General features: G+C 35.9%; 1 protein-coding gene and 1 pseudogene across 1 annotated transcript in view; one reads left to right on the forward strand and one right to left on the reverse strand.

Moving 5' to 3' along the window:
* The window catches only part of TEX11 (testis expressed 11), a 270,954-nt gene that overhangs the window by 229,637 nt on the left and 13,616 nt on the right, over positions 1 to 27,701 (forward strand). Inside the window, exons 25-27 of the mRNA XM_087859806.1 lie at positions 12,716 to 12,865; positions 14,218 to 14,326; positions 15,244 to 15,364. Coding sequence (XP_087715932.1) covers positions 12,716 to 12,865; positions 14,218 to 14,326; positions 15,244 to 15,364 — 380 coding nt within the window. The remainder of the gene's footprint in view (positions 1 to 12,715; positions 12,866 to 14,217; positions 14,327 to 15,243; positions 15,365 to 27,701) is intronic.
* On the reverse strand, positions 25,961 to 26,211 carry LOC148106935 (cytochrome c oxidase subunit 6C pseudogene; annotated as a pseudogene).

The raw sequence follows: 27,701 nt of genomic DNA on the forward strand, positions 1-27,701 counted from the left end.
CAGGGAAATACAAATCAAAACTACAATGAGATACCACCTCACACTTGTCAGAATGGCTGAAATCAACAACACAAGAAAACAAATTATTGGGAAGTTGTTTCAGATCATTCTGTTTATTGATGTAAGGTGTTGGTGAGGACGTAGAGAAAGGGGAACCCTCTTACACTGTTGGTAGGAATGCAAACTGGTGCAGCCACTCTAGAAAACAATATGGAGGTTTTTCAAAGTTAAAAAAAGAACTACCCTAGGATCCGGCAATTGCACTACTAGGTATTTACCCAAAGAATACAAAAATACAAATTCAAAGGGATACATGCACCCCAGTGTTTCTAGCAGCCAATACTACAATAGCCAAATTATGGAAACAGCCCAAGGGTCCATCGACTGATGAATAAAGAAGTAGTGTGTGCGCGTGTGTGTGTGTGTGTGTGTGTGTGTGTGTGTGTGTAGGAATTCATAAAAAGGAATGAAATCTTGCTATTTGCAATGATATGGATGGAGCTAGAGAGTATTATACTAAGTGAAATAATTCAGTCAGAGAAAGACAAATACCGTATGATTTCACTCATGTGAAATTTAAAAAACAAAACAAATGAGCATAGGGAAAAAAGGAAGAGAAAGGCAAACCAAGAAACAGACTCTTAACTATAGAGAACAAACTGATGGTTACCAGAGGGGAGGTGGATGGGGGGATGGGTTAAATAGGTGTTAGGGATTAAGGAGTGCACTTGTTGTGATAAGCACTGGGTGTTGTATTGAAATGTAAAATCACTATATTGTATACCTGAAAGTAATATTACACAGTATGTTAACTAACTGGAATTGAAATAAAAACTTAAAAGAATAAATGATAAAGAATCCCCATATAAAAAAAACCATATCTTATTACCTTTGAGACTTACGTGGTCTTATGTGGTATTGATATTTATGCTCAACCTGTTGATTAAGATTAAACTTTGATTAACTTTAAAATTAAACTGGAAGGTAGGGGCAGAAATTATTGGGAGATTGTTTCAGATCATTCTGTTTATTGATGAAATTCCCAAGTTTAAATGTAAGTCATTTATTTTTTAAAAAATGAGATGGGAAAAAAATACATTTAGAAAAAATGAATCTGAGTTGTTAAAGGTTTATAGTTCCTAAGACTGGGTATTTGTAATGAAATAATGCCTAAAAGTATGAACCCAGCTTGTGAGTAATGTAAATAAATCATTAAGCTACCAACTATAAACAGACAAATTAAGGGAAAGTGCAAAGCTGGTGAATCATAAGCTTCTGGGGCAAAATTGGGAAATGCCAACCTTTTAAAAATCTATTCCAAATCAAAGTTAATTAAGAACTATATAAACAGTGACTGAAATCTTAGTACTATGGGAATTAGCTTTTACAAAAGGATTAACCCTGACATGCCATTATATTAGTGACCTAAGGAAAGGAGCTTACCACATTCATTTTGTAAAGTCTTTATTAAATGCCAAGTGCTACTAAGTATTATGGAAACATACGGAAATGTGTTGTCTCTGTCCTTAAGAAATTTACAGTGAAGAAAGGAGGTAAGAAACATAATTCATTACACATATACAAAGCGAAATGAAATAACTTCAGTAATAGAAATATGAAGTGTGTGTGTCCACAGAGCAAGAAATGATCCATTCTTAAAGGTAATATTTGAACTTATTCTTGGAGAACGATTGGGATTTAATGGTTAGAAAAGGAAGTAGAAGGCATTAAAAGCCGTAGGAACTGAATAAACAAAAGCCAGGTGTAGAAGAGAACATTGTTAGTTTTGGAGTTGTCTCTTATTCATGGTTTATATAGTGGGAGGTGAAGCTGAGAGTAGTGTGATTTATGATGTGCCCTTTCCAAACAATAAATCAGGCCAGCAGTATTTCCTTTGTCCAAGCTACTTCATCTCTCATTTGGACCACTGTAATAGCTTCTCAGCTATCCTCTCTGCTCCCACTTTTGCCCCTGTGTAAATCCAGTAACCACACAGCAGAGTATTATAAGTCAGATCATGTCAGTCCTCTTGTACTTCCTATTTACTTGGACTTAAAATAAAATTCAGAGTCATTACCATGACCTGCAAGGCCGTAGATTATCTGGTCCTTGGTTACCTCTGCCCCATCTCCCATCACTCTGCCTCTCAACTCACTATACTGTAGTCCTACTATATCAGTAATACTTAGTACTTTCCTACCTCTGGGCCTTTGTATTTGCCATTCCTTTTCTGTAGAACACTCTCTTCCTGGATATTCATATGGCTTGCTCCCCTACATCCTCTGTTCAATTGTCACTCCCCAACCTCAGTCTTTCCTAACCACACTCCTTCTAAAACAGCAACTTCCATCACTACCCCCATAACCTATATATTTTTTTACAACACTCATCTCTACTTGATATTATATTATATATTATTATTATATTATTACTGATATATTTTATTGATATTATATGTTATTATTACATACATTATATATTATATATGTTATTTCTCTCCCCAACTAGAATCTAAGTTCTATGTAGGCAGAAAAGTTGTCTGTCATGTTCATTCTTTATCTCTACCTCTTTAAACTATCTGGTATATACTAGAGCTTAATAAATATTTACTGAATGAAATACTGGTATGGCACCAGAAATTCTATCATTAGAGGGGCGCCTGGGTGGCACAGCGGTTAAGCGGCTGCTTTCGGCTCAGGGCGTGATCCCGGCGTTATGGGATCGAGCCCCACATCAGGCTCCTCCACTATGAGTCTGCTTCTTCCTCTCCCACTCCCCCTGCTTGTGTTCCCTCTCTCGCTGGCTGTCTCTATCTCTGTCAAATAAATAAATAAAATCTTTAAAAAAAAAAAGAAATTATATCATTAGAGAGAGTCATTCATTTGAGTATTAGAGTATTTTGGTCTTTGAGAGCCCTCTATGCAAAAATCATTGAGAAAGCTCACAATTTAAGTCATTATCAGTTTGTACTTTGGGAAAGGAACATTTAGAAAAAATAATAAAGATTCAACTTGGGATATAGGTATAGGGCACAGAAGGGCAGGTTAGGTGTCCAGGAAAAGAAAAAGGAGTTGTAAGGGGAAGTAGGGATTATACCAAAGATGACTGCCTATGATTATAAGACACTCCAAACACAAGGAAGATCACAGATTCTTAATCAGTCTTTCCAGATCCTTTTTTAGGGTCTTCCATTGAAGAACTTAACTTTTAGATGTCGCTAAGAGTATCCTTGCAACTATACTCTACATAAAATGTCATCAAATGTTAAGGCTAGAAGTAATCTTAGTGATTAGATTTCTTAAAGCTATTTATTTTGTAATATGAGTAAATTTTTTATTTCAAAATCATGAAGATGGAAAAAAAGCCTTTAAGTTATTTTTTGAGGCATTGCAAATTTCACTTACCTCCAGTGCTGTAATTCTGACCTTGGTATGAAGTATTCGTCAAATATCATCATTGAATGTCTTAGTGGTTACGTCAGAATAAACCTCCTGAGAGCTTTAGAACAAAACCCAGTGTGAATCCTCTACCAACACAAAGGTAGTCTGCTGACAGGATCGGATTATCTATACTTTTAAATATATTTATATATTATGGTATCCTCAGCCAGAACTGTAAGGGTCATTCTAATTTATCCAAACGCAGTAGATAAAAGCTATAATTTATCAAAGCTCATGTTGGAATTATCTGTTCACTTGCACACACCAAAACTAGGATTAAATGCTTAGTCCTGCATCAGACATTCTTTGCTTGGTCCATTCAATGGCTTAGTAACTAGCAGTCAGTCATCAGTTGCTTTTGGCTCAGAGGTTAGCTCTCAATGGGTAAGAAATTCTCAGAGATGATAGTTTTGAGATCAGCCAAGAGAAAAAGCAATTGATGCTAATCCTCAGCCACATGAACAAAATGACAACACTTGAGTGGATTTTCTAGTGTACATTTTGGGTCAGGTCTTAGGCCACAGAATCAAAAGAACCTGAATTTACGATTATTTCTCCAAAGGAAATTAAACAATTATCTGCAGCTACCCAAGTATTTCTGATAGAAATTGGTCCTGAAAATCTTCAATTTTGGCCAGCATTCCATTTGAATTACGTCTCATAGGCAGCATAAGCTTACCCTAATAATACAAAGGAAAGCCTTAATGGCAATGAGTAGGGATTTTTATTACAGAGCTTTGGAGTCACTAAAGAAATGTAGCAGGGGTCACAAGTTCAGGAGACACATTTGTTACAGTTCCCAGATATTTATGGTGACCTATACTATTCCTTCTCTCAGCTTCTGGCTCAAATCTAGGGAAATAATAACAAATGAAACCCAAGGAAAGTGGAAGGAAGGACATAACAAAGAAAAGAGAGGAAATCAATGAAATAGAAAGCACACATACAAGAGAAAATCAAAAGCCAAAAGTTGATTCTTTGTTAAGATTGCTATAATTGAATGCCAAGCTAGATGGAGCAATAAATAAAAAGAAAGGACACAAATTACTGATATCAGTAATTCAAAAGTAGACATCACTACAAATCTTTATGGAAATCTAAATTTAATCTGAAAAGACAAAAGGACACTGTGAATAACTTCATGCCAACAAATTTGACAATCTTGACAAAATTGCCAAGTTATTTGAAAAAGTACACCTATGACAGTTGGCCCAAAGAGAATCTGAATAGTCCTATTTAGCATATTTTAACAGTGCTATACCTGTTAAAGAAATTTAATCCTAAATACCTTCTCACAAAGAAAATGGCTTCACTGATATGAATTCTTCAAATGTATAAGGAAGAAATAATAGCAATCCTATAAAAATATCTCTTATAGAAAATAGAGAAAGATGTAGCACATTGATTTTATGAGACCAGCATGACTCTCATGACAAAATCTGACAAAGGCATTTCAAGGAAAGAAAAAAAATTAGGGGTGCCTGGGTGGCTCAGTCAGTTAAGCATCTACCTTTAGCTCAGGTCATGATCCTGGGATCCTGGGGTCAAGCCCTGCTTCTCCCTCTCCCTGCTCATGCTCTCTGTTGCTGTCTCTGTCTCTCTCTCTCAAATGAGTGAATAGAGTCTTTAAAAAAAAAGTATAGGTCAAAATATTCAGTGATAGGTGCAAAAATCCTAAAATTTTAGAAAATTGAATCCAGTAATACATAAAAAAGATAATGTATCATAACCAGGAAGGGTTTATCCCAATAATTCAACAATTAAAAAACACACACCCAAAATGGTTTTCTGTATCTCAGTTTTATTTTAAAGTTTTAAAAATAAATGAATTTGTGGATGCCTGGGTGGTGCAGTCAGTTAAGTGTCCAACTCTTGGTTTTGGCTTGGGTTGTGATCTCAGGTCATGAGAGCAAGCCCTGCATTGGGCTCTGAGCTCAGCATGGAGTCTGCTTGAGATCCTCTCTCCCTTCTCCCTAGGCTTCTCCCCCCACCAAAAAAAAAAAGAATAAATATTTAAAAAAATAAAAATAGGGGTGCCTGGGTGGCTCAGTCGGTTAAGCGGCTGTCTTCGGCTCAGGTCAGGATCCCAGAGTCCTGGGGCGCCTGGGTGGCACAGTGGTTAAGCGTCTGCCTTCGGCTCAGGGCGTGATCCCGGCATTATGGGATCGAGCCCCACATCAGGCTCCTCTGCTGGGAGCCTGCCTTCTTCCTCTCCCACTCCCCCTGCTTGTGTTCCCTCTCTCGCTGGCTGTCTCTATCTCTGTCGAATAAATAAATAAAATCTTTAAAAAAAAAAAAAAAAAAGGATCCCAGAGTCCTGGGATCGAGTCCCACACTGGGTTCCCTGCTCAGCAAGGAGCCTGCTTCTCCCTCTGCCTGCAGCTCCCTCTGCTTGTGTGCACTCAGTCTCTCCCTCTCTCTGGCAAATAAATAAATAAAAATATTTAAAAAAATAAAAATATTTAAAAAAATAAAAATAAATTAATTAATTTGGCATGGTTGCTGGGTCAATACACAAAAAGTAATTGTATTTCTCTGTACTAGCAAGAAATAACTGGAAAAATGAACTTCGAAGATGCCGTTTTTAACAGCATCAAAACTCATCAAATGTTTAGTAATCTAGTGAAAGATACAGAAGACTTCTACACTGAAAACTACAAAACACTGAAACATTGCTGAAAGAAAACTTTAAAGGCCTAAATAAATGAAGATATATACCATATTCATGGATTGGAAAACTCAATTTTGTTAAAATGTCAATTTTCCCGATTTAACCTATACACTCAAGACAATCCCAATCAAAATCCCAGCTGATTTACTTGTGGAAGTTGACAGGATGATATTAAGATTTCTATAGAGACAAAAGGACAATTTTGAAAAAGAATAGAGTCTGAGAACATATACCACAGAATAGAGTCCAAAATAGTGTCCAGAAATAGACTCAAACATGATCATTTTATGAGAAAGGTGCCAGTGCTATTCAGTAGGGAAAAATTATTTTAACAATAAATGGTGCTGGAACAATTAGATATCCATATGAGAAAAAACATGAACCTTGACCCTCCCTCCCACCATACAGAAACATTGCTTTGAGATGGATCATAGTGAAAGGTACAACAATAAGATTTCTAAAAAGAAACATAGGAGAATATCTTCATGACCCTGGAGACATAAAAAAATTACGTATAAAAACTATAAAAGAAAATATTGGTAAAGTGGACTTCATTATAACTGAGAGCTTCAGTTTGTCAAAAGATACAAAGCAGGAAAAAGACAAGCCATAGACAGGAAGAAGATGTGTTAATACATAAGCCTGAGAAATTTCAGAGTATATAAAGAACTCAAAACTCAACGAGAAAAGACAACCCAATAAAAAATGGGCAAAAGAATTAAACAGGAACTTCACAAAAGAAGATATACAAATGATCGGGGGCGCCTGGGTAGCGCAGTCGTTAAGCATCTGCCTTCGGCTCAGGGCGTGATCCTGGCGTTTCGGGATCGAGTCCCACATCGGGCTCCTCCGCTGGGAGCCTGCTTCTTCCTTTCCCACTCCCCTGCTGTGTTCCCTCTCTCACTGGCTGTCTCTCTGTCACATAAATAATAAATAAAATCTTTAAAAAAAAAGAAGAAGAAGATATACAAATGATCAACAGGCAAAGGAAAAATGTTCAACATCATTACTCATCAGAGAGTGCCAGTTAACAGCACGATGAGGGATCACTGCACACTCACTGAATGGCTAAAATTAAGACACCAAGTGTTAGTAAGGATGGGAAGCAACTGGAGCTCTGATACATTGGTAGTGGAAATGTAAATTAGTACGACCACTTTGGAAGACCATTTGGCAGTATATGCTAAAACGAAACATGTTTGTTACAGCAATGACCCAGCAGTCCCTCTCCTAGATACATACTCAGGTCAATTGAGTGTATCTGCTTACCATAATATGTATGAGAATGTTCAAGACAGCTCTACTCATAAAACTCTAGTGTCATCAACAGGAGGATGGATTAAATAAATTGTGGTACATACATACAATGGAATGCTACAAAGCAAAAAATGAATACTGACTCAGAAAAATATGGATGAATATCACAGACATTATCTTGAACAAAGAAGTCAGGCATGAAGGAATATCACACAGGGTAAAACTTCATTTTGAAAAACAGCTTTATTGAGATATATAATTCACATGCCATACAATTCACGCATTAAAGTATATAATTCAGTGGATTTTAGCATATTCACAGATACATACAACCACCACCAACAATCAATTTTAGAACATTTCATCACTTCAAAAAGAAACCCCCATCACATTCCCTATCCCAGCATTCCCCCTAGGAGCCCTGTGCAACCATTAATCTACTTTGTGTCTCTCTAGATTTGCATATTTTGGACATTTTATATAAATAGAATCATATAATATGTGGACTTTTTTGACTGATTTCTTTCACTTGATGTAACATGTTCAGGGTTTATCCATGTTGTGGCATGTATCAGAATCTCATTCCATCTTATGGTCAAATAATATTCCATTGTATGGATTTACCACATTTTAAAAATCCGTTCATCAGTTGTTTTCATCTTTGGCTATTATGAATAATGCTGCTGTAGACAATTGTGTATAAGTTTTTGTGTGGACATATGTTTTCATTTCTCTTGGGTAGACCTAGGTCATATGGTAACTGTATTTTAATCATTTGAGGAGCTGCAGGACTGTTTTCCAAAGTGGCTGCACCATTTTATATTGTTGTTAGTAGTATTCGAGGCTTCTGATTTCCCCACCTCCATGCCGATACTTGTATTATCTTTTTCTTTCTAGCCATTCTAGTGAGTACAGAGTGATGTCCCATTGCAGTTTTGATTTCCTGATCAATGACTTTCTGGACAACAAATGATGTTGAGCATCTTTTCATATGTTTATCAGCCATTTGTTTATCTTCTTTGGAGAAATGTGTGTTCAGACTCTTTGCCCAATTTTTAATTGGGTTATTTGTCTTTTTATTACTAAGTCATAAGTCCTTTACATATTTTAGTTACAAGTCCCTGATCAGATTTATGACTTGAAAATATTTTCTCCCATTCTGTGGGTTGTCTTTTCCCTTTCTTGATAGTGTCTTTTGAAGCACAAAGTTTTTTTAACTTTGATGAAGTACAATATATTTTCCTTTTGTTGCTCTTGCTTTTGGTATCATATGTAAGAATCAACTGCCGAATTCAGAGTTATGAATGTTTATTTCTATGATTTCTTCTGAGAAGTTTTATACTTTCAGCTCTTATATCTAGGTCTTTGATCCATTTTGAGTGAATTTTTGTATGTGGTATGAGGTAAGAGTCCAACTTCATTCTTTTCCATGTGGCTATCCAGTTGTTTCAGAACCATTTATTTTTTTAAAAAATAGTCTTTCCACATTGGTTGGTCTTTGCCTCCTTGTGGAAAATTAGTTGATCATAGACACATCGTTTTATTTCTGGATTGTCAGTTCTATCATATTGATAGGATGTCCATCCTTATGCCAGTACCATACTGTCTTAATTATCATTGCTTTGTAGTAAGTTTTGAAGTCAGGAAGTGTTAGTCCTCCAAATTTGTTCTTTTTTCAAGATAATTTTAGCTATTCTGGGTTCCTTGAATTTCCATATGAATTTTAGGATCAGCCTGACAATTTCTGGAAAAAGAAAAAAGCCAGCTGGGATTCTGATAGGGATTGTGTTGAATCTGTAGATCATTTTTGGGAGTATTGCCATCTTAACAAAGTTAAGTCTTTTAATCTATGAACATGGAATATTTTTCCATTTATTTGCATCTTTAATTTCTTTCAGTGATGTTTTATAATTTTCATTGTACATGTCCTGCACATCTTTTAATTTATTCCTAAGTATTTTATTGTCATAACTGTGATACCAAAACCCAAAGATATCACAAATAACGAAAACTGCAGACAATCTGTCTGGACTATAAACTCAAGAATTCCCAACAGAATACTAGTAAACTGAATTCAACAACACAGAAAATAAAAGGAATTGAAAAAGGTACACTATACAAACACTAAGAAAAAGAAGGTTGGAATGGCTATATTAATATCAAGCAAAAAACTGTTTAGAACAAGGAACATTACTCAGGATAAAGAGGAACATAATGAAAAAGTGATAAATTAAACATGACAACATAACTATCCTAAATATGTAATGTACTTAACAACAGAGCTTCAAAATACCTGAGGCAAAAACTGATATAAATGAAAGGTGGAATTGACAAATCCATAACTACAGTTGGACACTTCAATACCCATCTCTCAGTAATCAATAGAATAAGTCAACAGATACTCAATAAGGATGTGGAAGACATGAACAACACTCTCAACCAACTTGATCTAATTGACATTTATAGAATACTCTATCCTAATAGCAGAATACACATTTCTGTTTTCAAATGCACACTGAACATTCATCATGATAGGCCACATTTTGAACCATAAAACAAACTTCAAAAAAATGTAAAAATATTGAAATCATACCACGTACTTTCTCTGACCATAATGGAATTAAATTATAAAACTATAGTACAGAGCCATCTGTAAAATCTCCAAATATTTGGATATTAAACAACACACTTTTCAACAATCTAATGGGTCCAAGAGCAAGTCACAAAAGGAAATCAGGAATAGTTTGAGTGGAATGAAAATGAAAACACACATATAAAAATTGAGAGGATACAACTAAAGCAGTGTTCAGACAAAAATTTATTGAATTAGATAAAGATCTCAAATAATCCAAGCCTTCACATTAAGAAACTAGAAAAAATTAGCAAATTAAACCCAGTCAAGCAGAACAAAAGAAATAAGAGCCGAAATCAATATAATTTAAAACAGGGGTGCCTGGCTGGCTCAGTTGCTCAGTGTGCAACTCTTTATCTTGGGGTTGTGAGTTTGAGCCCCACATTGGGTGTAGAGGTACTTAAAAATAAATTAAAAACAAAATAAATTAAAAACAATGAAATCAAAAGCTGTATTGTTATTGTTGTTTTGAGATCAGTGCAATTGAGAAGCCTCTATCCAGGCAGATAGACGCCAATTATCAATGTCAGGAATGAAAATAGAGACATCACTACAGATCCTGCAGACATTTAAAAAGATGATAAGGAACAATTATAATCGGCTTTATGCCTATGACTTTGACAACTTAGATGAGATGGACAAATTCCTTGAAAGTCACAAACTAACAAAGCTCCTTCAAGAAGAAGTAGATAATTTGAATAGTCCTATACCCATTGAGTTTGTAGTTTAAAATCTTGTAACAAAGAAAACGCCAGTAAGGAATTCTATCAAATATTTAAAGACATAATACCAGCTTTATACAGACCCTTCCAGAAAGAAGAGGGCATATGTCCCAGCTCATTTTATGAGATCATTTTTACCCTGATACCAATACCAGACAAAATATGAGAAAAGAAAGCTATGGACCAATATTCCTCATGAAAATAGCTGCAGAATTCCTCAACAAAATATTAGCAAGTTAAACTTAGCAAAATTTGAAAAGGATAAGAGACCATAATCAAGTGAGGTCTAGCCTAGGTTCAACATTATAGACTCAATTAATTTACCATATCAACAGATGAAGTGAAAAGATTGAACATCCATTTATGATTAAAAAAAACTCTGAGCAAATTAAGAATAGTAAGGAAGTTTCTCAACCTGATAAAGGGCATCTACAAAAATAAAACTACAGGTAATATCATATTTAATGATGAAAGACTGAATGCTTTCCCTCTAAGAGCAGGAACAAGTCAAGTATGTCTATTCTCACTCCTGTTCAACATAATCCTAAAAGTCCTAGTCAGTGCAATGAGCCAAACAAAAGAATGGAAAAAAGACATAGAGTGAAAAAGAAGAAATAAAACCACCCCTATTTGCAGATGAAATGATTGAATAGAAAATCCCAAAGAGGGGCGCCTGGGTGGCACAGCGGTTAAGCATCTGCCTTCGGCTCAGGGCGTGATCCCGGCGTTATGGGATCGAGCCCCACATCAGGCTCCTCCGCTGGGAGCCTGCTTCTTCCTCTCCCACTCCCCCTGCTTGTGTTCCCTCTCTCGCTGGCTGTCTCTATCTCTATTGAATAAATAAATAAATAAAATCTTTAAAAAAAAAAAAAAAAGAAAATCCCAAAGAATCTACAGAAAAGTTACTGTAATTAATAAATGAGTTTAGCAAGTTATAGGATACAAGGCCAAATATTCAAAAATCGATTATATTTCTGTGTACTAGCAATGACATTCAAGAACAGGCAATAACAATCAATAGTGATAGAAATCAAAATAGTTGTTAACTCTGCTAAGGTGACTTGGAAAGGAGCACAAGTGTTGGATGTTTGTTCTATATTATGATCTGGGTAGTGGTTACAGTGGTTAATGGGTTTTATTCAGTTTATTGTATGTAGGTTATACCTCAGAACTTTTTTAAGGGTGCCTGGGTGGCTCAGTCGGTTAAGCATCTGCCTTCAGCTCAGGTCATGATCCCAGGGTACTGGGATTGAGCCCTGCATCAGGCTCCCTGTTCAGTGGGGAGTCTGTTTCTCCCTCTCCCTCTGCCGCTCCCCCCAGCTTGTGCTCTCTCTCACTTACTCTCTGTCTCTTAGATAAATAAATAAAATCTTAAAAAAAAAACTTTTTAAAAAAGTTCAGTCTAACCAGGATGTTCAATGAAAACCATCTCACATTGTGTGGTATATGCCATCTGATACAAGTTTCTGCTCATGGTGATACCCAAGAAATATTGCTGACTAAATGAAATAATTTGGAAACTCTCTTTTACTTTGCTTAAAATAAAACCACAGTTAGTTTATACAGCGCTGTATCTTTTGGTTAACACAGTCATTAAAGTGAGGCAGATAAACATTGGATTTGGATTAGATAGTAGCAGGACTTTTTCAGGCTATTTAGGAACATCATGGCAATAATGTCAGGAAATGTAGGCAACGCTATTGAAGGCATTATAGGGTGCTCAAAGTGTTGGTGAATTTATAATGTGTTTAATGATTTAAAATGTAAAAATGTATCTCTTGATTTAAATTTATAATGTATTTAATGATTTAAAATGTAAAAATGTATCTAATGATTTAAAAAATGTAAAAAATCTATATACGGAAGCTAGGACAACCTTCACATCATAGATAGAATGAATTTTCCTCAACAGAAAAATCTCCCCAGAAGAGAGATTAGAGTAGAACAATAAAATATAATCACAGAGAATGTTGCATTTTTGCCTCCCTCTTAGGGGACTTCTCAAGTGATCCATGTGAGACACTGCTTCTGCTGTATGAGTTTGAAGTTAAAGCCAAAATGAATGATCCGTTACTTGACAGCTTCCTGGAATCAGTGTGGGAACTGCCTCATTTGGAAAGTAAAACATTTGAAACAATCGCATGTAAGTGCTATATTTATGTTTTGGGAAGACTGTTACCCATTTAGATTGTACTACTTTTTGTTCTTCTCTCTGTTCTTCATTCTTTACCTTCAGGTGGGATATAATGTTTCCTCCAAGCGCTTTGTTTCTCCTTCTCTAATGGCATTCATGAACTGTCATGTATTATAATCATTAATGCATCTGTCTTTTTCTTTATATTTCTTGTATCTGTTGTGCTTAGAAACCCAAGTAAAGTGTATTACTCATAATAGGTGTGCCTATTCTAGGTGTGGAATCGAATTGTATAACTACACAATAGGGGGAGCTTGAACTTCGGAAAGTTAGTTTTACTCAGCTAGGTAGAAATGACAGTCAACTGCTTCACTAACCAAAGGTGATGCAATCTTAGCAACTTATTAAAGTGTACAAAGAAGGGCGCCTGGCTGGCTTAGTCAGTAGAATGCGTGACTCTTGATCTTGGGCTTGTAGGTTCGAGCCCCACGTTGGGTATAGAGATTACTTAAAAATAAAATCTTTTTAAAAAAATAAAGTGTACAAGTAAATACTGGTAATATTTTTTAACCCAGTTACCACTCTCAAATTTCTGGCTGGGCTGTAAGTAAATAGTATTTGGGGTCCTGGAAACTGTATGGAGATATGCTGCAGGAAATGGCCTAATTATTTTCCCTTTTTTTCTCTCTTACCCTCCTTGGTAGCCCGTGTGTGGTTAATAAAGGTATTAGGTAGCCGCAAGTGCACAAAGGTCACCTTTACCTTTCCTTATCTCACAAGACAAAATTCCTAGAGACATGGAACAAGTGGTCCATACTTCACGGACATGTGATGGTGACCACTTCTTGTATAATGGATCTCCAATTACAGAGGCCTGGTAAATGCATTTGGAAGTTTTAGGGTTTTTTATCTCTGACACTCTCTCATGTCAAGGTTTTCCTGTTTTTAGTATCAGACCAAAAGAGTATATTGTAGTATAAATCCGTTTTTGATTATTGCCCTTTTACTGATCTGCTTTTTGTTTCCACCTTTGTGTGCCCCTCTTTGACTCTGGCTATAAGATTATTGCTTTACCTTTATGGCTCTGTGCAGGGTCACAGAAACAGTAGGTTCTGTACTGATGTTTGCTGAAGAGAAGATGACCCCGGTGACCCTACCATGTTACTCTGCCCAGAATCTATAAGCTGTCTCTGAAAGCCACCATGGACTCCTCATTTCATAAAATTCGTTTTTAGGTTTTTTTGTCTTTTGGTTTGTTTGTAATCTGTTGCAGGCAAGTTTCATTAGAGAGAGCAAGTTGCAGCCCAGGAAGAAAACTGATAGATAAGGTGCTCACAGCCTTTTTTCTTTCCTTCCTATAGCATTAGCAGTGGAAATGCCTGCACACTATCCTTCCATCGCTCTGAAAGCCTTGAAAAGGGCTTTATTGCTCTACAAAAAGAAAGAATCCATTGATGTTTTGAAATACAGGTTAGTAAATGTAACTTAACACTGAATCTAGGCTTTTTGATAGCCAAGAGAACTGTGGTCAGTGCCCCATAAGTCATCAGTCATACTCAGCTGGTCTGACTTAAAAGATGAACAGGGCACTGCTATAACTCCTGAACTAAAAAGCCCTCAAAACAGCTCCATATGTAGAGTTGTAGTATAGACCAAGAATTCATTAGCTATGTCAAGAAGTCTGAATTTCCCAAAAGAGGAAAAAAAAGGGGGCACAGTTGCTTCTTTGTGTGAGACTATATATATGATAAAATTACTAAGTACCTTTCAGAGATTAATATAACAGCCATCAATGTATCCACCACCCAGATTTAACTAATGTTAACATTTTGCGGTATTTGCCCCAGATGTTTTTTCTAAGCACTTTTCTTTAAGGACCAGTAAGTGGTGTGCATCATAATACAAAATATTATTTATTAGAGATTTTTGTTTTCTATGCCTAGACATGGGGGAAATGATGTTGTGTGATTTTTCTATGGAAAACTTTTTTACAGTCTTTCTTTTCTGAGACATGAGAGACAGTTCTCCTGGAATTATTCCCAGTTTAAATCCCAATTCCCTTGCCCATTTGGGGATGTAACTAGATGCTTTCAAGTGCCTATAGATTGAACCAGCTCATAAAATATAATAAACAGCTACAACTCCTTAGTGCAGGAAACTAAAAAAAGGTGAAAGACAACCATAGGCATAATAAAAAGAAGGATTGGTCAGCCCCTTTTATAGCTTCAAAAATCTGTCTTCTGAGGTTGGAGGCCAGATAAAAATGAGGGAAGAACAGAAGTGTTTTGAAGCTCGTAGTCTGGGATGAGATCCAGATTTTACTTATCTTAGCCTTGAAGCCAATGATTTATTTCCTTATGGGATGAGTTTTCTCTTTTTGATTTCAGCAAATGTATGCACAACTTGATTAACCTCTTAGTGCCAGATGGGGTGCCAAGTACAGAACTCTGTCCCCTGGAAGAAGTTTGGGGTTATTTTGAAGATGCTCTGAGCACTATTATCCATACCGTAAGTCAACCAGTGATATTAAGCTATTCTTTAAATTTAGAACTGTCTTCTGTGTTAGAAATTACATAGAAGAGTGCTTTCTGATGTGAGTTTTAGGGTAAATAAATTCATATTACAGTATACTTGCACACTATAAAATTTCCCTGGGTTTATGAAATGTAAATGGTTAAAAGTAGAAAATTTTATGCTATGGATTAAATGAAAATAGCAGTACCACCTGGAATTTTAAGTTATTTTGTGCTTTCAAAACCTGGTAGAATTGTTACTTCCCCTGTGATGATACTAACCCTTTGAAAAACCTTGTTGTTATTCCTTCCATTCCTCCAAGGCAAGTAATAGAGTAGAAAGAACACTGAGGGCCTGTATTTTTGTCCCTCCTCTGCTGATTTTTTTTCTTTTCAGCACCAGTTTATTCAGTGATTTTTTAAATTAGCTTTATTGCGGTGTAATTTACATACCATGAAATGCAGCCTTTGTATGCATACCATTTGGTGATTTTAGCAAATTTATAGAGTTAATGCGGCTGTCACCACGAACCAGTTTTAGAATATTTCCATTACCCCAAAGTTTCCTCTCACCTATTTGCAGTCAATCCCTGTTCCCACCTTAAGGCCCAGGCAACCACAGATCTGCTTTCTATCTCTGTCGATTTTCTCTTTCTGGATACTTTATATGAATGAAACCATGCGGCGTGTGATCTCTTGTGTCTGGCTTCTTTCAATTTAACATAATATTTTTGAGGCTCATCCGTGTAGCATATATCGGTATTTTAATCCCTCCTATATTATTATACTTAATGGATATATCACATTTTCTTTATCCACTCACTAGTTGGTATACATTTGAGATGGTTTTACTTTTTAGCTATTATGAATAATACTGCTATGACATTTGTATACAAGTCTTTGTGTGGGCATATGTTTTCAGTTCCCTTGAATATATGCATTTCTGGGTCATATGGTAACTTTATGTTTAGCTTTCTGAGGAGCTACAATCTGTTTTTCCAAAGTGGTTGCACTATTTTACATCCCTACCAGTGGTGTATGAGGGTTCTAATTTTTCCACATCCTCATCGACACTTACTATTATTGTCTATCTTTTTCGTTATAGTCATTTTAGTATTTAGTGGTAGCTCATTGTGGTTTTGATTTGTATTCTCTTGATGGCTAATGGTGTTGATAATTTTTTTATGTGTTTATTGACCATTTGTATGCCTTCTTTGGGAAAATGTCTGTTCGATTATTTTCCCATTTTAAAAATTGGGTTCTTGTTGAGTTGTAAGATTTATTTATATATTCTAGGTATGAATCATTTATCAGATATACAGTTTGTAAATATTTTCTCCCAATCTCTGGCTTGTCTTTTCATTTTCTTAATGACATAACTTGAAAAGCAAAAGTTCTAAGTTTTGATGAAGTCTAATTTACCAATTTTTTCTTTCGTGGTTCTTGTTTTGGTCATGATAAGAAATCTTTGCCTGTCTCAGATTTAGAAAGATTTTCTCCAGTGTTTTCTTGTAGAAGTTTTTATACTTTTATCTCTTACATATAGGTTTATGATCCATTTTTAATTGTCTTATTTATGGTGTAAGGTAGAGTCTCTTATTTGTTTGATTTTCCACATGGATATCCCTCCTGTGCTATTTGACTTTGGTTTTCTCATTTGTAAAATGGAAATAATACCTGTTCTGACTCCCACACCAAGGTTTTAAGGATCAATTAAAATAATAATATGTGTTGTAAACTTTAACAGCTTGTGCACATGTAAGGCGGTATTGTTATTATAAGGGAGCTATAAAATATTAAGGTTAAATGACTTGCTTAAAGTCTCACGGAAAGTCATTACTTGAGTCCATGTTAATAACTGAGGATCCTGACTCTGCTTTGGGCTCAGTTGCCTCTTCATATAAAAATCTGTGCAAACCACAGCAGATGGTGGAATAGTATAGCAGGGTGACAACCTGGTACAAACCAGCATCAACTTCAAAAACCTAGAATTCTCCTGGAGCTATGTAATTATGACCTGTGTGAATTTAAGTTTTAAAAAAACGTTAGCATTGAACATTTTGGGTATATACTTTTTTTACTTTCTTTTGAGAAGAAGAGAAAATTCTATTTCTAAGCCATGAGCCTCCTCTGGACCTTCAGATGTGTTTGCCATAGTAACTAATAGAAACTAAAATTAGGGGCGCCTGGGTGGCACAGCGGTTGGGCATCTGCCTTCAGCTCAGGGCGTGGTCCTGGCGTTGTGGGATCGAGCCCCACATCAGGCTCCTCTGCTGTGGGCCTGCTTCTTCCTCTCCCACTCCCCCTGCTTGTGTTCCCTCTCTCGCTGGCTGTCTCTATCTCTGTCGAATAAATAAACTCTTTAAAAAAAAAAAGAAACTAAAATTAAATTGTACTGTAAATCCAAATTGATCCATTTCCATAGTCTCTATATAGGGCCTAAACTACTCTGAGCAATTTTCATTGCCACTTTTATTCTGTCTATTACTGTTCCATCTCCCTGGCTCCTGGGTTTCCTACTAGTGAGCTCAGTGTTTTTCTAATTTTTTGACAAGTCTCACATCCATTATTGCTCATCCCCTGAAACCTGGTGGGATAGTTCACTTTCTTATGCAGAGATTAATTTAATAATCCTGTTGGCTTCTTATATAATACATGTTGCTTTTTCCTGTTTGATTGAATGTGTTAGGGATCTCCTTTGTTTTAAATGCTTGGGAGAAAATTCTGCCCTCATTTGACTTTTGTAATGACCAGTCTCTCATTCATTATTTATTGAGCAGATAACCTTTATCGAGTGCCTTCATACTGTGGCAAAATGGCTGTTGCACAAATATGAAACCGCGTGTCCCACGGCATCACGCTTTACATTTTACAAAGCATTCTTACATACATTATTTCATACGATCCCTACCCCCACCCCCAGCAATTCTGTGAAATAGAGAGTGCTGTATTACTAACCTTGACAAATCCTTACAAATGAGGAGATTTTTAAGTTTCAGAAAAGTCATGTTACCCCGTCAGTGGTATAGTGGTGAGCATAGCTGCCTTCCAAAAAAGTTGTTACCAATTAGCCTAAGTTCATATAGGGCTAATGAATGAGAGTCAGAACTAGAACTCAGGTCATCTGACCTCACTTCCAGGGCTCTTCCCACCAGAACACACATCTTCTTTACCTGCTCTTGCTAGGATTCGGTTCGAAGGAGAGGCTCAACTTGGTATTCAGAAGCTACTGCCAGTGCAAAAGCAGGAAGGAAGACTTATATGCTTAAACAGGCAAGCCTATATATAGGTTCATATTCTAGATTATTTGTAAGAGAAAATGGATTGCTCTGATTTTTCTTAATTAAAATTGTATTTTGAAATAACTGTAGATTCACATGCAGTTGTAAGAAATAATACAAGAGATCTTATATATGCTTTACCCAGTTTCCCCCAGTGGTAACATCTTATAAAATAATATCACAACCAGGATGTTGACATTATTACAGTCAAGACACAGAACTTTTCTATCACAAGGAAACCTCATGTTGCCCTTCCATAGTTCCCACCCACTTCTTTCCGGCCCCAGCCCCTCCTTAACCCCTGGCAACCACTAATCTATCATCAATTTCTATAATTTTGTCATTTCTGTAAGGTTCTATAAATTGAAACATACAGTGTCTAATTTTTGAGATTGGAATGATATAGTATATAACCTTTTGAGACTGGCTTTTTTTTCAGTCAGCAGAATTCCCTGGAGATTCATCAAGTTGCAGGTTGTTGCATGTATCAGTATGTCACCGTTTTTATTGCTAAGTAGTATTCCATGGTGTGGATGAACTGGTACCTGGGTTCACTTAACCAGTCACCTGCTGAAGGACATCTGAGTTGTTTCTAGTTTGAGGCTATGACAAATACAGCTGCTGTAAACATTTGTGTACAGATTTTTGTGTGAACATGAGTCTTCATTTCTCTGGGATAGTACCTAAGAAGGCAGTCGCTGGCTCATATGGTAATTGCATGTTTAAATTTTTAAAGAAACTGCCAAACTGTTTTCCAGAGTGTCCGTAACATTTTACATTCGTGCCAGAAATATGTGAATAATCCAGAATCTCCACATCCTTGTCAGTATTTGGTGTTGTCACTATTGTTTTATTTTAGCCATTCTGATAGGTGTGTCACAGTATCTTATTGTGATTTTAATTTGCATTTCCCTAACAGGTAATGCTGCTGACCATCTTTTCATGTGCTTATTTGCTGTCTGTATATCCTCTCTGGTGAAACATCTGTTTGTGTCTTTTGTCCATTTTGTAATTGGATTGTTTGGCTTGTTTACTGTTCAGTTTTGAGAGTTCTTTATAGTGTAGATACTAGTCAGATGCGTGGTTTGAAAATATTTTCTCCCAGTGGCAGTTTGTCTCTCATCAGCTTACCAAGGTCTTTCACAGAACAAAAGTTTTTAATTTGTCCATTTCATCAACTTCATCTCACTGATCCTACTTTTGGTGTCAAGTCCATTGTAGAACTCCTTGCCTTCACTACATCCCAAAGATTTTCCCCTGTTCCCTTGGGGTTTTTTTAATCCCTTTTTTTTTTATAGCTTTCTGTTTTACATTTAAGTTTATGATACATTTTAATTTTTTTTTTGTTTTGTTTTTGTTTTTTTTTTGTTTTTTTGTTTTTTTTTTTTAATTAATAATGATTTTTTATTATATTATGTTAGTCACCATACAGTACATCCCCGGTTTTCGATGTAAGGCTCGATGATTCATTAGTTGTGTATAACACCCAGTGCACCATGCAATATGTGCCCTCCTTACTACCCATCACCGGTCTATCCCATTCCCCCACCCCTCTCCCCTCTGTAGCCCTCAGTTTGTTTCTCATAGTCCATAGTCTTTCATGTTTCATTCCCCCTTCTGATTACCCCCCCTTCCTTTATCCCTTTCTTCCCCTACTGATCATTCTAGTTCTTATGTTCCATAGATGAGAGAAATCATATGATAGTTGTCTTTCTCTGCTTGACTTATTTCACTAAGCATTATCTCCTCCAGTGCCGTCCATGTTGTAGCAAATGTTGAGAACTCATTCTTTCTGATTGCTGAGTAATATTCCATTGTATATATGGACCACAACTTCTTAATCCAGTCATCTGTTGCAGGGCATCTCGGCTCCTTCCACGATTTAGCTATTGTGGACATTGCTGCTATGAACATTGGGGTGCATATGGCCCTTCTCTTCACTACGTCTGTATGATACATTTTAATTTTTGTACGAGGTATGAGATTTAGGTTACAGTTCGTTTTGCCTATGCATGTCTATTGTTCTAGCACCATTTTCTTGACAAGGCTGTCTTTCCTCCATTCAATTGCTTTTGTACTTTTGACAGAAATCAGTTGGGCATATTCATGTGAGTCTGTTGCTGGGTTCTCTGTTCTGTTCTCTATGTGTCTATCCCTCTGCCAATATCACACAGTCCTGATTACTGTAACTATATAAGTCTTAAAATCAGGTAGAGTGATTCCACCCACTTTATTCTTTTGCAAAATTATTTTAGATGTTCTAATTCCTTTGCCTTTACATATTTATTTTAGAATAATCTTGTCTATGTGTACAAATATTTTGGGGGGATTTTGATAGCAATTGGTGGTGAACAGTATTCGTTTCCTAGGACTGCCAGAACAAATTACGACAAACTGCTTATAACAGAAACTTTTTCTCTCACAGCTCTGGAAGCTAGAAATCTGAAATCAAGGTGTCGGCAAGGCCGCACTCTCTGTGAAGTCTCTAGGCGGGGGATCCTTCCTTGTCTCTTCCTAGCTTCTTGTGGTTGCCGACAACGTTTGGCATTCCTTGGCTTATAGATTCATCACTGCCGTTTCTGTCTCTGTCATCACATGGAATTCTTCTTATGTGTCTCTCGTTTTTCTTCTCTCTTGTTATCAGGACACCAGCCCATTATTGGGTTAAGGGTCCGTCCTACTCCAGTGTGATCTTATTTTAACATAATTACATCTGCAATGACCCTGTTTCCAAATCTGGTCACATGCTGAGGTTCCGGGAAGAACATGAATTTTGAGGGACACTATCCAACCCAGTGCAGTATATATCAAGAATTGACATCTTTAGTTATATCTCAATTGAAAAAGAATTGACATCTTTATTATATTGAATCTTCCAATCCATGAACCGAGTTATGTGTCTTTATTTAGATTTATTTATTTTCTCTTTATTATCTCTTTCATTAGCCTTATGTACTTTTCAACATACAAATCCTGTACAGGTTTTGTTAGATTTATACCTAAGTATTTCACTTTTTTTTTTGAGTGATTGTAAATGATGTCCATGTGTTAATTTCTAATATAGTCGACTCTTGAACAACATAGGAGTTAGGGGTGCCAGCCATCACACAGTCAAAAATCTATGTATAACTTTTGACTCCTCAAAAACTTAACTATTAATAGCCTACTGTTGATGGGAAGGCTTACCAATAACATAGTCAGTTAACACATATTTTATATGTTATATGTATTATACACTGTATTCTTACAATAAAGGGAGCTAGAGAAACAAAAATGTTATTAACAGAATCATAAGGAAGAGAAAACACATTTATAATATTGTACTGAATATATCCAAAAAAATCTGTATAAGTGGACCTGCACAGTTCAAACCCATGTTGTTCAAGAGTCAACTGTATAAAGAAATACAGTAGGTTTTATGTGTTTGTCTTGAATCCTGCAACCTTGCTGACCATATTCATTTTTGGAGTTTTGGGGGGAAAGATTCCTTAGGATTTCCTATGTAAACAATTGTGTTATCTGCAAATAGGGACAGGTTTTTTTTATTGTTGTTGATTTGTTGTTTGTTTTGTTTTAGGGTCTGTCTCTTCTTTTTTTATTGAAGTATAATTAACAGTGTTATATTCGTTTCAGGTGTACACTATAACAATTCATTAATTCTATGCATTACTCAGTGCTCATCAAGATAAATGTACTCTTAATCCCCCTTCTCAAATAGGGGCAGTTTTATTTCTTCTTTTCCACTATATATGCCTTCTCTTTCCTTTTCTTGCCTTATTGTACCGGTTAGAACTTTCAGCACTATGTTAAGAGTGGTGAGAGTGGGTATTCTTGCCTTGTTCACTATCGGGGGAAAGCATTCAGTCTTTCACCATTAAGTATAATGTTAGCTGTAGGTTTTTGTAGATCTCTTTATCAAGTTGAAGAAGCTCCCTAACCCCATTTTTCCCCCTTGATTCTATCATGAATGAGTGTTGAATTTTGTCACATGCTTTTCCTGCATCAATTGGTATAATCATATGACTTTTCTTCTGTGTAATATAGTGAATTACATTGACCGATTTTAAATGTTGAACCAGCCTTGCATCCTTGGAATAAACCCCACATGGTCATGGTGTATAATTCTTTTTATATGTTGGTTAATTCTATTTGCTAGTGTTTTTGTTAAAGATTTTTCATCTATATTCATGAGAGATACTGGCCTGTAGTTTCCTTTTTGTATACTGTCTTTGCCTGCTTTTGGTATCAGGGTAATACTAACTTATAAAATGAATTGGGATATATTCCCTTCTCTTCCATATTTTTGGAAAAGATTGTCTAGATTTTATGTTAATACTTTTCTGAATGTTTGATAGAATTCTCCAGTGAAACTATCTGGCCTGGATATTTTTCTCAAATGTTGTAAAATTACAAATTCACTTTCCTAAATAGTTATAGAGCTGTTCAAATTATCTGTGTTCTCTTGGGTGAGTTGTGGTCAGTTGTGTTTTTCAATGAAGTGACCCATTTCATCTAAGTTGTCAAATTTTTGTATATAGAGTTTTTTATATTATTCCCTTATTCTTTTGATGTGTGCAGGGTCTATTAGTGATATCCACTATTTCATTACTGATATTGATCATTTGTCTTCCTTTGTTTTCTGTGTCATTCTTGCTAGAAATTAGTAAATTTATCCATCTTCTCAAAGAACCAGCTCCTCCATTGATTTTCTCTGTTGTCTTTGTGTTTCCAGTCTTGTTGATTTCTGCTCTAATCTTTATTATTTACTTTGTTCTGCTTACTTTACATTTAGTTTGCTCTTTTTCTTGGCTCCTGAGATGGGAACTTAGATTATTAATTTGAGACTTTTTCTCCTTTTCTAATGTATGCATTTTAGGGCTGTAAATTTCCCTGTCAGTGCTGCTTTATCTGTGCCTACAAATTTTGCTATGTTGTATTTTCACTTTCAGTTATCTCATTGTATTATTTTATTTATCTCAAGACTTCCTCTTCGACTCATGAATTACTTAGAAGTGTGTTGTCTAGTTTCTGATTGTTTACAGATTTTCCTATTATCGTTCTGTTATTGGATTCTAGTATTATTCCATTGTGGTCAGAGAACACAGCTTGTATGATTTCAGTTATTTAAATTTTTTGTGATTTATTTTATGGACTAGGATATGATCTATCTTAGTATATATTCCACAGACACTTTGAAAAGAATTGTATCCTGTTCTCATTAGGAGGATTGTTCCATAATTGTTGATTAGATCCCACTGGTTGATGGTGTTGCCAAGTTCTTATATATCTTTGCTGATTTTCAGGCTAGTTGTTCTGTTACTGTTTGAGCAGGCCTGTTGAAGTCTCCAACTGTAACCGGAATTACTTCGCTCTCCTTTCACTCCTCTTGGTTTATCCTTCACATATTTTGTGACTCTGTTGTTGGAATCATGCACATTTATGATTGCTATGTCTTCTTTGTAGAATGACCTTTTTATTAGCATATATCATCTTTCTGTTTATCTGGTGATTTTCTTTGCTCTCGAGTCTACAATCACTAATATTAATTTGCCACTCCTCCTATTTTTTGATTAATGTTTACATGATATACCTGTTTCCATCTTTTGCCTTTCATCCTGCCTATAATTATATATTTGAAGTGAATTTCTTGTAGACAGCATATAGACAGCACATTTTTTAGTCCACTTTGCTGATGTGTCTTTTAATCAGTATATTTAGATCGCTAATCTGTTTGAGAGTAAGTCTGCCACTTCATTTTTTTGTTTTGCTCTGTTTTTCATTTCTTTTTTCCCTTTCCTGCCTTCCTGTGGATTACTTGAACATTTTTTAGAATTCCATTTTCCTTCATCTGTAGTGTTATTAACTGTATTTCTTTGTATAGCTTTTTTTTTTTAGTGGTTGCTTTAGCTATTACAGAATGCAGGTGTGTGTGTGTGTGTGTGTGTGTGTGTGTGTGTGTGTGTGTGTGTGTGTAAAACTTATTACCGTCTACTGCTGTCATCATGTTACCAGTTCAAATGAAGTATGGAAACCTTACCTCTTGGGGCGCCTGGGTGGCTCAGTTGGTTAAGCATCTGCCTTTAGCTCAGGTCATGATCCTGATCAGGATCCTGGGATCGAGCCCTGTGTCGGGCTCCCTGCTGAGTGGGGACTCTGCTTCTCCCTCTGCCCTCCCTGCTGTTCGTGCATGCTCTTTCTCATGCTGTCTGTCTCTCTCTTTCTCAAATAAATAAATAAAATCTTTAAATAGAAACCTTACTTCTCTTTACCTTCCCCCACTTATAATTGTCCTAAATTTTCCTGTATATACATTTAGAACACAGCAGTGTTACAATTTTCACTTCAACCTTCAACCATAATTTAGAAGGAAAGCTTACTGTATTTACCTATATATAAAAGTACAGGTTTACCATTTTCTTTTTTCCTTGTTGATGTTGCAAGGTTCCTTTCTTATCATTTCTTTTCTGTTTGGAGAGCTTCTTTTAGCCATTTTTTTAAGTAGGCTCCATGCCCAACGTGGTGCTTGAACTCATGACCCTGAGATTGAGAGTCACATGCTCTACTTTAGCCATTTTTGTAGAGAAGATCTGTTGATGATAAATTCTCAGTTTCTCTTTATCTGATAATGTCTCTATCTCTCTGTCATTCCTAAAATATGTTTTTGTTGGTTATAGGATTCCAGGTTGATGATCCTTTTCTTTCAGTACTTCAAAAATATTGTGTCACTTCTCTCAGGTCTCCAGGGCTTCTGGTGAGAAATCAGCTCATGTTTAACTTGTTTTCTCCCTGTAAATAAAGTATTGTTTTTCTTTGGCTACCTTCAATATTTTTTTTTTTTGTCTTTAGTTTCAGAAGTTGGACTATGATACCTCTTGGGTGGATTTCTTTGAGTTTATATTGTTTGGGATCCACTCAGCTTTGTGAATCTGTAGGTTTATATCTTTTGCCAAATTTGGTAAGTTTTCACACATAATTTCTTCGAGTACTTTTCAGCCCCACCCTCTTTGTCCTGTCTTTCCAGGACTCTGATGACAGGAAGGTTAAAACCAGTCCCTGGTGGCTTTATTCTCTTATCATTTGTCTATTTCCCTCTGTTGTTCAGATTGAGTAATTTCTGTTGTTCTTTGAGATCACTGATCTTTCCTCTGCCTCCTCCGTTCTTCTGTTGGACCTATTCATGGAAGGTTTTTTTTTTCCTTTTTTAAAAATTTGTTAGTTGTTTATCAAGAGAAACTACTCCATAACCCAGTATTCATGTTTCATAGTTCAGGAACACAGATCAGTGAAAAACTTCAATGGAACTCAACCCAAAGAAATTCTTTACATTCCAAAATCACTTTGCACTCTGAAAGATACCACCTATCTTCATCTCCTCAAAATCTCTCATGGAATCATAATTTCTGTAGAAATCTGCATATACCTTCTTTCTTGGTTCCACCATAGTAAGCTTAAAGAAAGCTGCAAGCCCCAGAGATACAGCGAATGCCCTGACAATATGAAATCACAGACACTTGGCCAGAAGGCCTCACATCTGAGGTTTCGTCAAAGCACTGAAAGTCATGGCAGTTATTCTCCTCAACACCAACCCCCAAACCCAACGTCTTTCCTAACTGGTACTCATGGAGGTTTTTATTTCAGCTGCTATTGTGTTTCAGTTCTAAAATTTCCATATGTTGTTCTTTATATCTTCTGTTTTTTTTGCTGAGACTTTCTATTTTTTCCTTTGAAGTATGTATATTATGGAAGCATTTTTATGATGGTAACTTTATTTTTTAAGTGTTTATTTAAATCCCAGTTAGTTAACATACAATGTAATATTAGTTTCAGGTGTGCAGTATAGCAGTTTAGCACTTCAGTACAGCACCTGGTGCTCATCACAAGTGCCCTCCTTAATCCCCATTAGCTATGTAACCCTTCCCCTTACCCACCTCCCCTTGGTAATTAGCAGTTTGTTCTCTGTAGTTAAGAGTCTGTTTCCTGGTTTGCCTCTCTCTTTTTTCCCCCTTATGTTGATCTGTTTTATTTCTTAAATTCCACATATGAGTGAAATCATATGGTACTTGTCTTTCTCTGACTGATTTATTTCATTTAGCATAATACTCTCTAGTTCAATCCACATTGTTGCAAATGGCAAGATTTCATTCTTTTTGATGGCTGAGTAATATTCTATTGTGTGTGTGTAGTGTATATATGTATGTCTATATGTCTGTGTGTATATATATGTATCTATATATAGATATATTTGTATATATACATATATATACACACACATACCACCTCTTCTTTATCCATTCATCAGTCGACATTTGGGCTCTTTCCATAATTTGGCTATTATAGGTAATGTAGCTATAGACATCAGTGTGCATGTATCCCTTCAAATTAGTATTTTGTATTCTTGTGGTAAATACCTAGTAGTACAATTGCTGGATCATAGGGTAGCTCTATTTTTAACTTTTTGAGGAAACTCCATACTGTTTTCCAGAGTGGCCGCACCAGTTTGCATTCCCACCAACAGTGCACAAAGGTTCCCCTTTCTCCACATCCTCACCAACACCTGTTGTTTCTTGCATTGTTGATTTTAGCCATTCTCACAGGTGTGAGGTGGTATCTCATTATAGTTTTGATTTATGTTTCCCTGATGATGAGTGATGTTGAGCATCTTTTCATGTGTCTGTTGCCCATCCGTATGTCTTTGGAAAAATGTCTCTTCCTGTCTTCCTGTCTTCTCATTTTTTAATTGGATTATTTGTGCTTTGGGTGTTGGATTTTACAAGTTCTTTATATATTTTGGATACTGTTTACCAGATATGTCATATGCAAATATCTTCTCCCATTCCATAGGTTGCCTTTTAATTTTGTTGATTGCTTCCTTCACTGTGCTATGATGATTACTTTAAAATCTTTGTCAGGTGTTGTAACATTTCTGTCGTCTTGGTGTCGGCATTGATTGATTGTCTTTTTCATTCAGTTTGAGTTCTTCCTAGTTCTTGGTATAATGAGTAATTTCTTATTGAAACCTGGACATTTTCATGTTATGTTTATGAGGGGCTC

The sequence above is a fragment of the Ursus americanus genome, chromosome X (assembly GCF_024610735.1).
Source record: "Ursus americanus isolate L20-20 chromosome X, mUrsAme1.1.p, whole genome shotgun sequence".
Taxonomy (NCBI): domain Eukaryota; kingdom Metazoa; phylum Chordata; class Mammalia; order Carnivora; family Ursidae; genus Ursus; species Ursus americanus.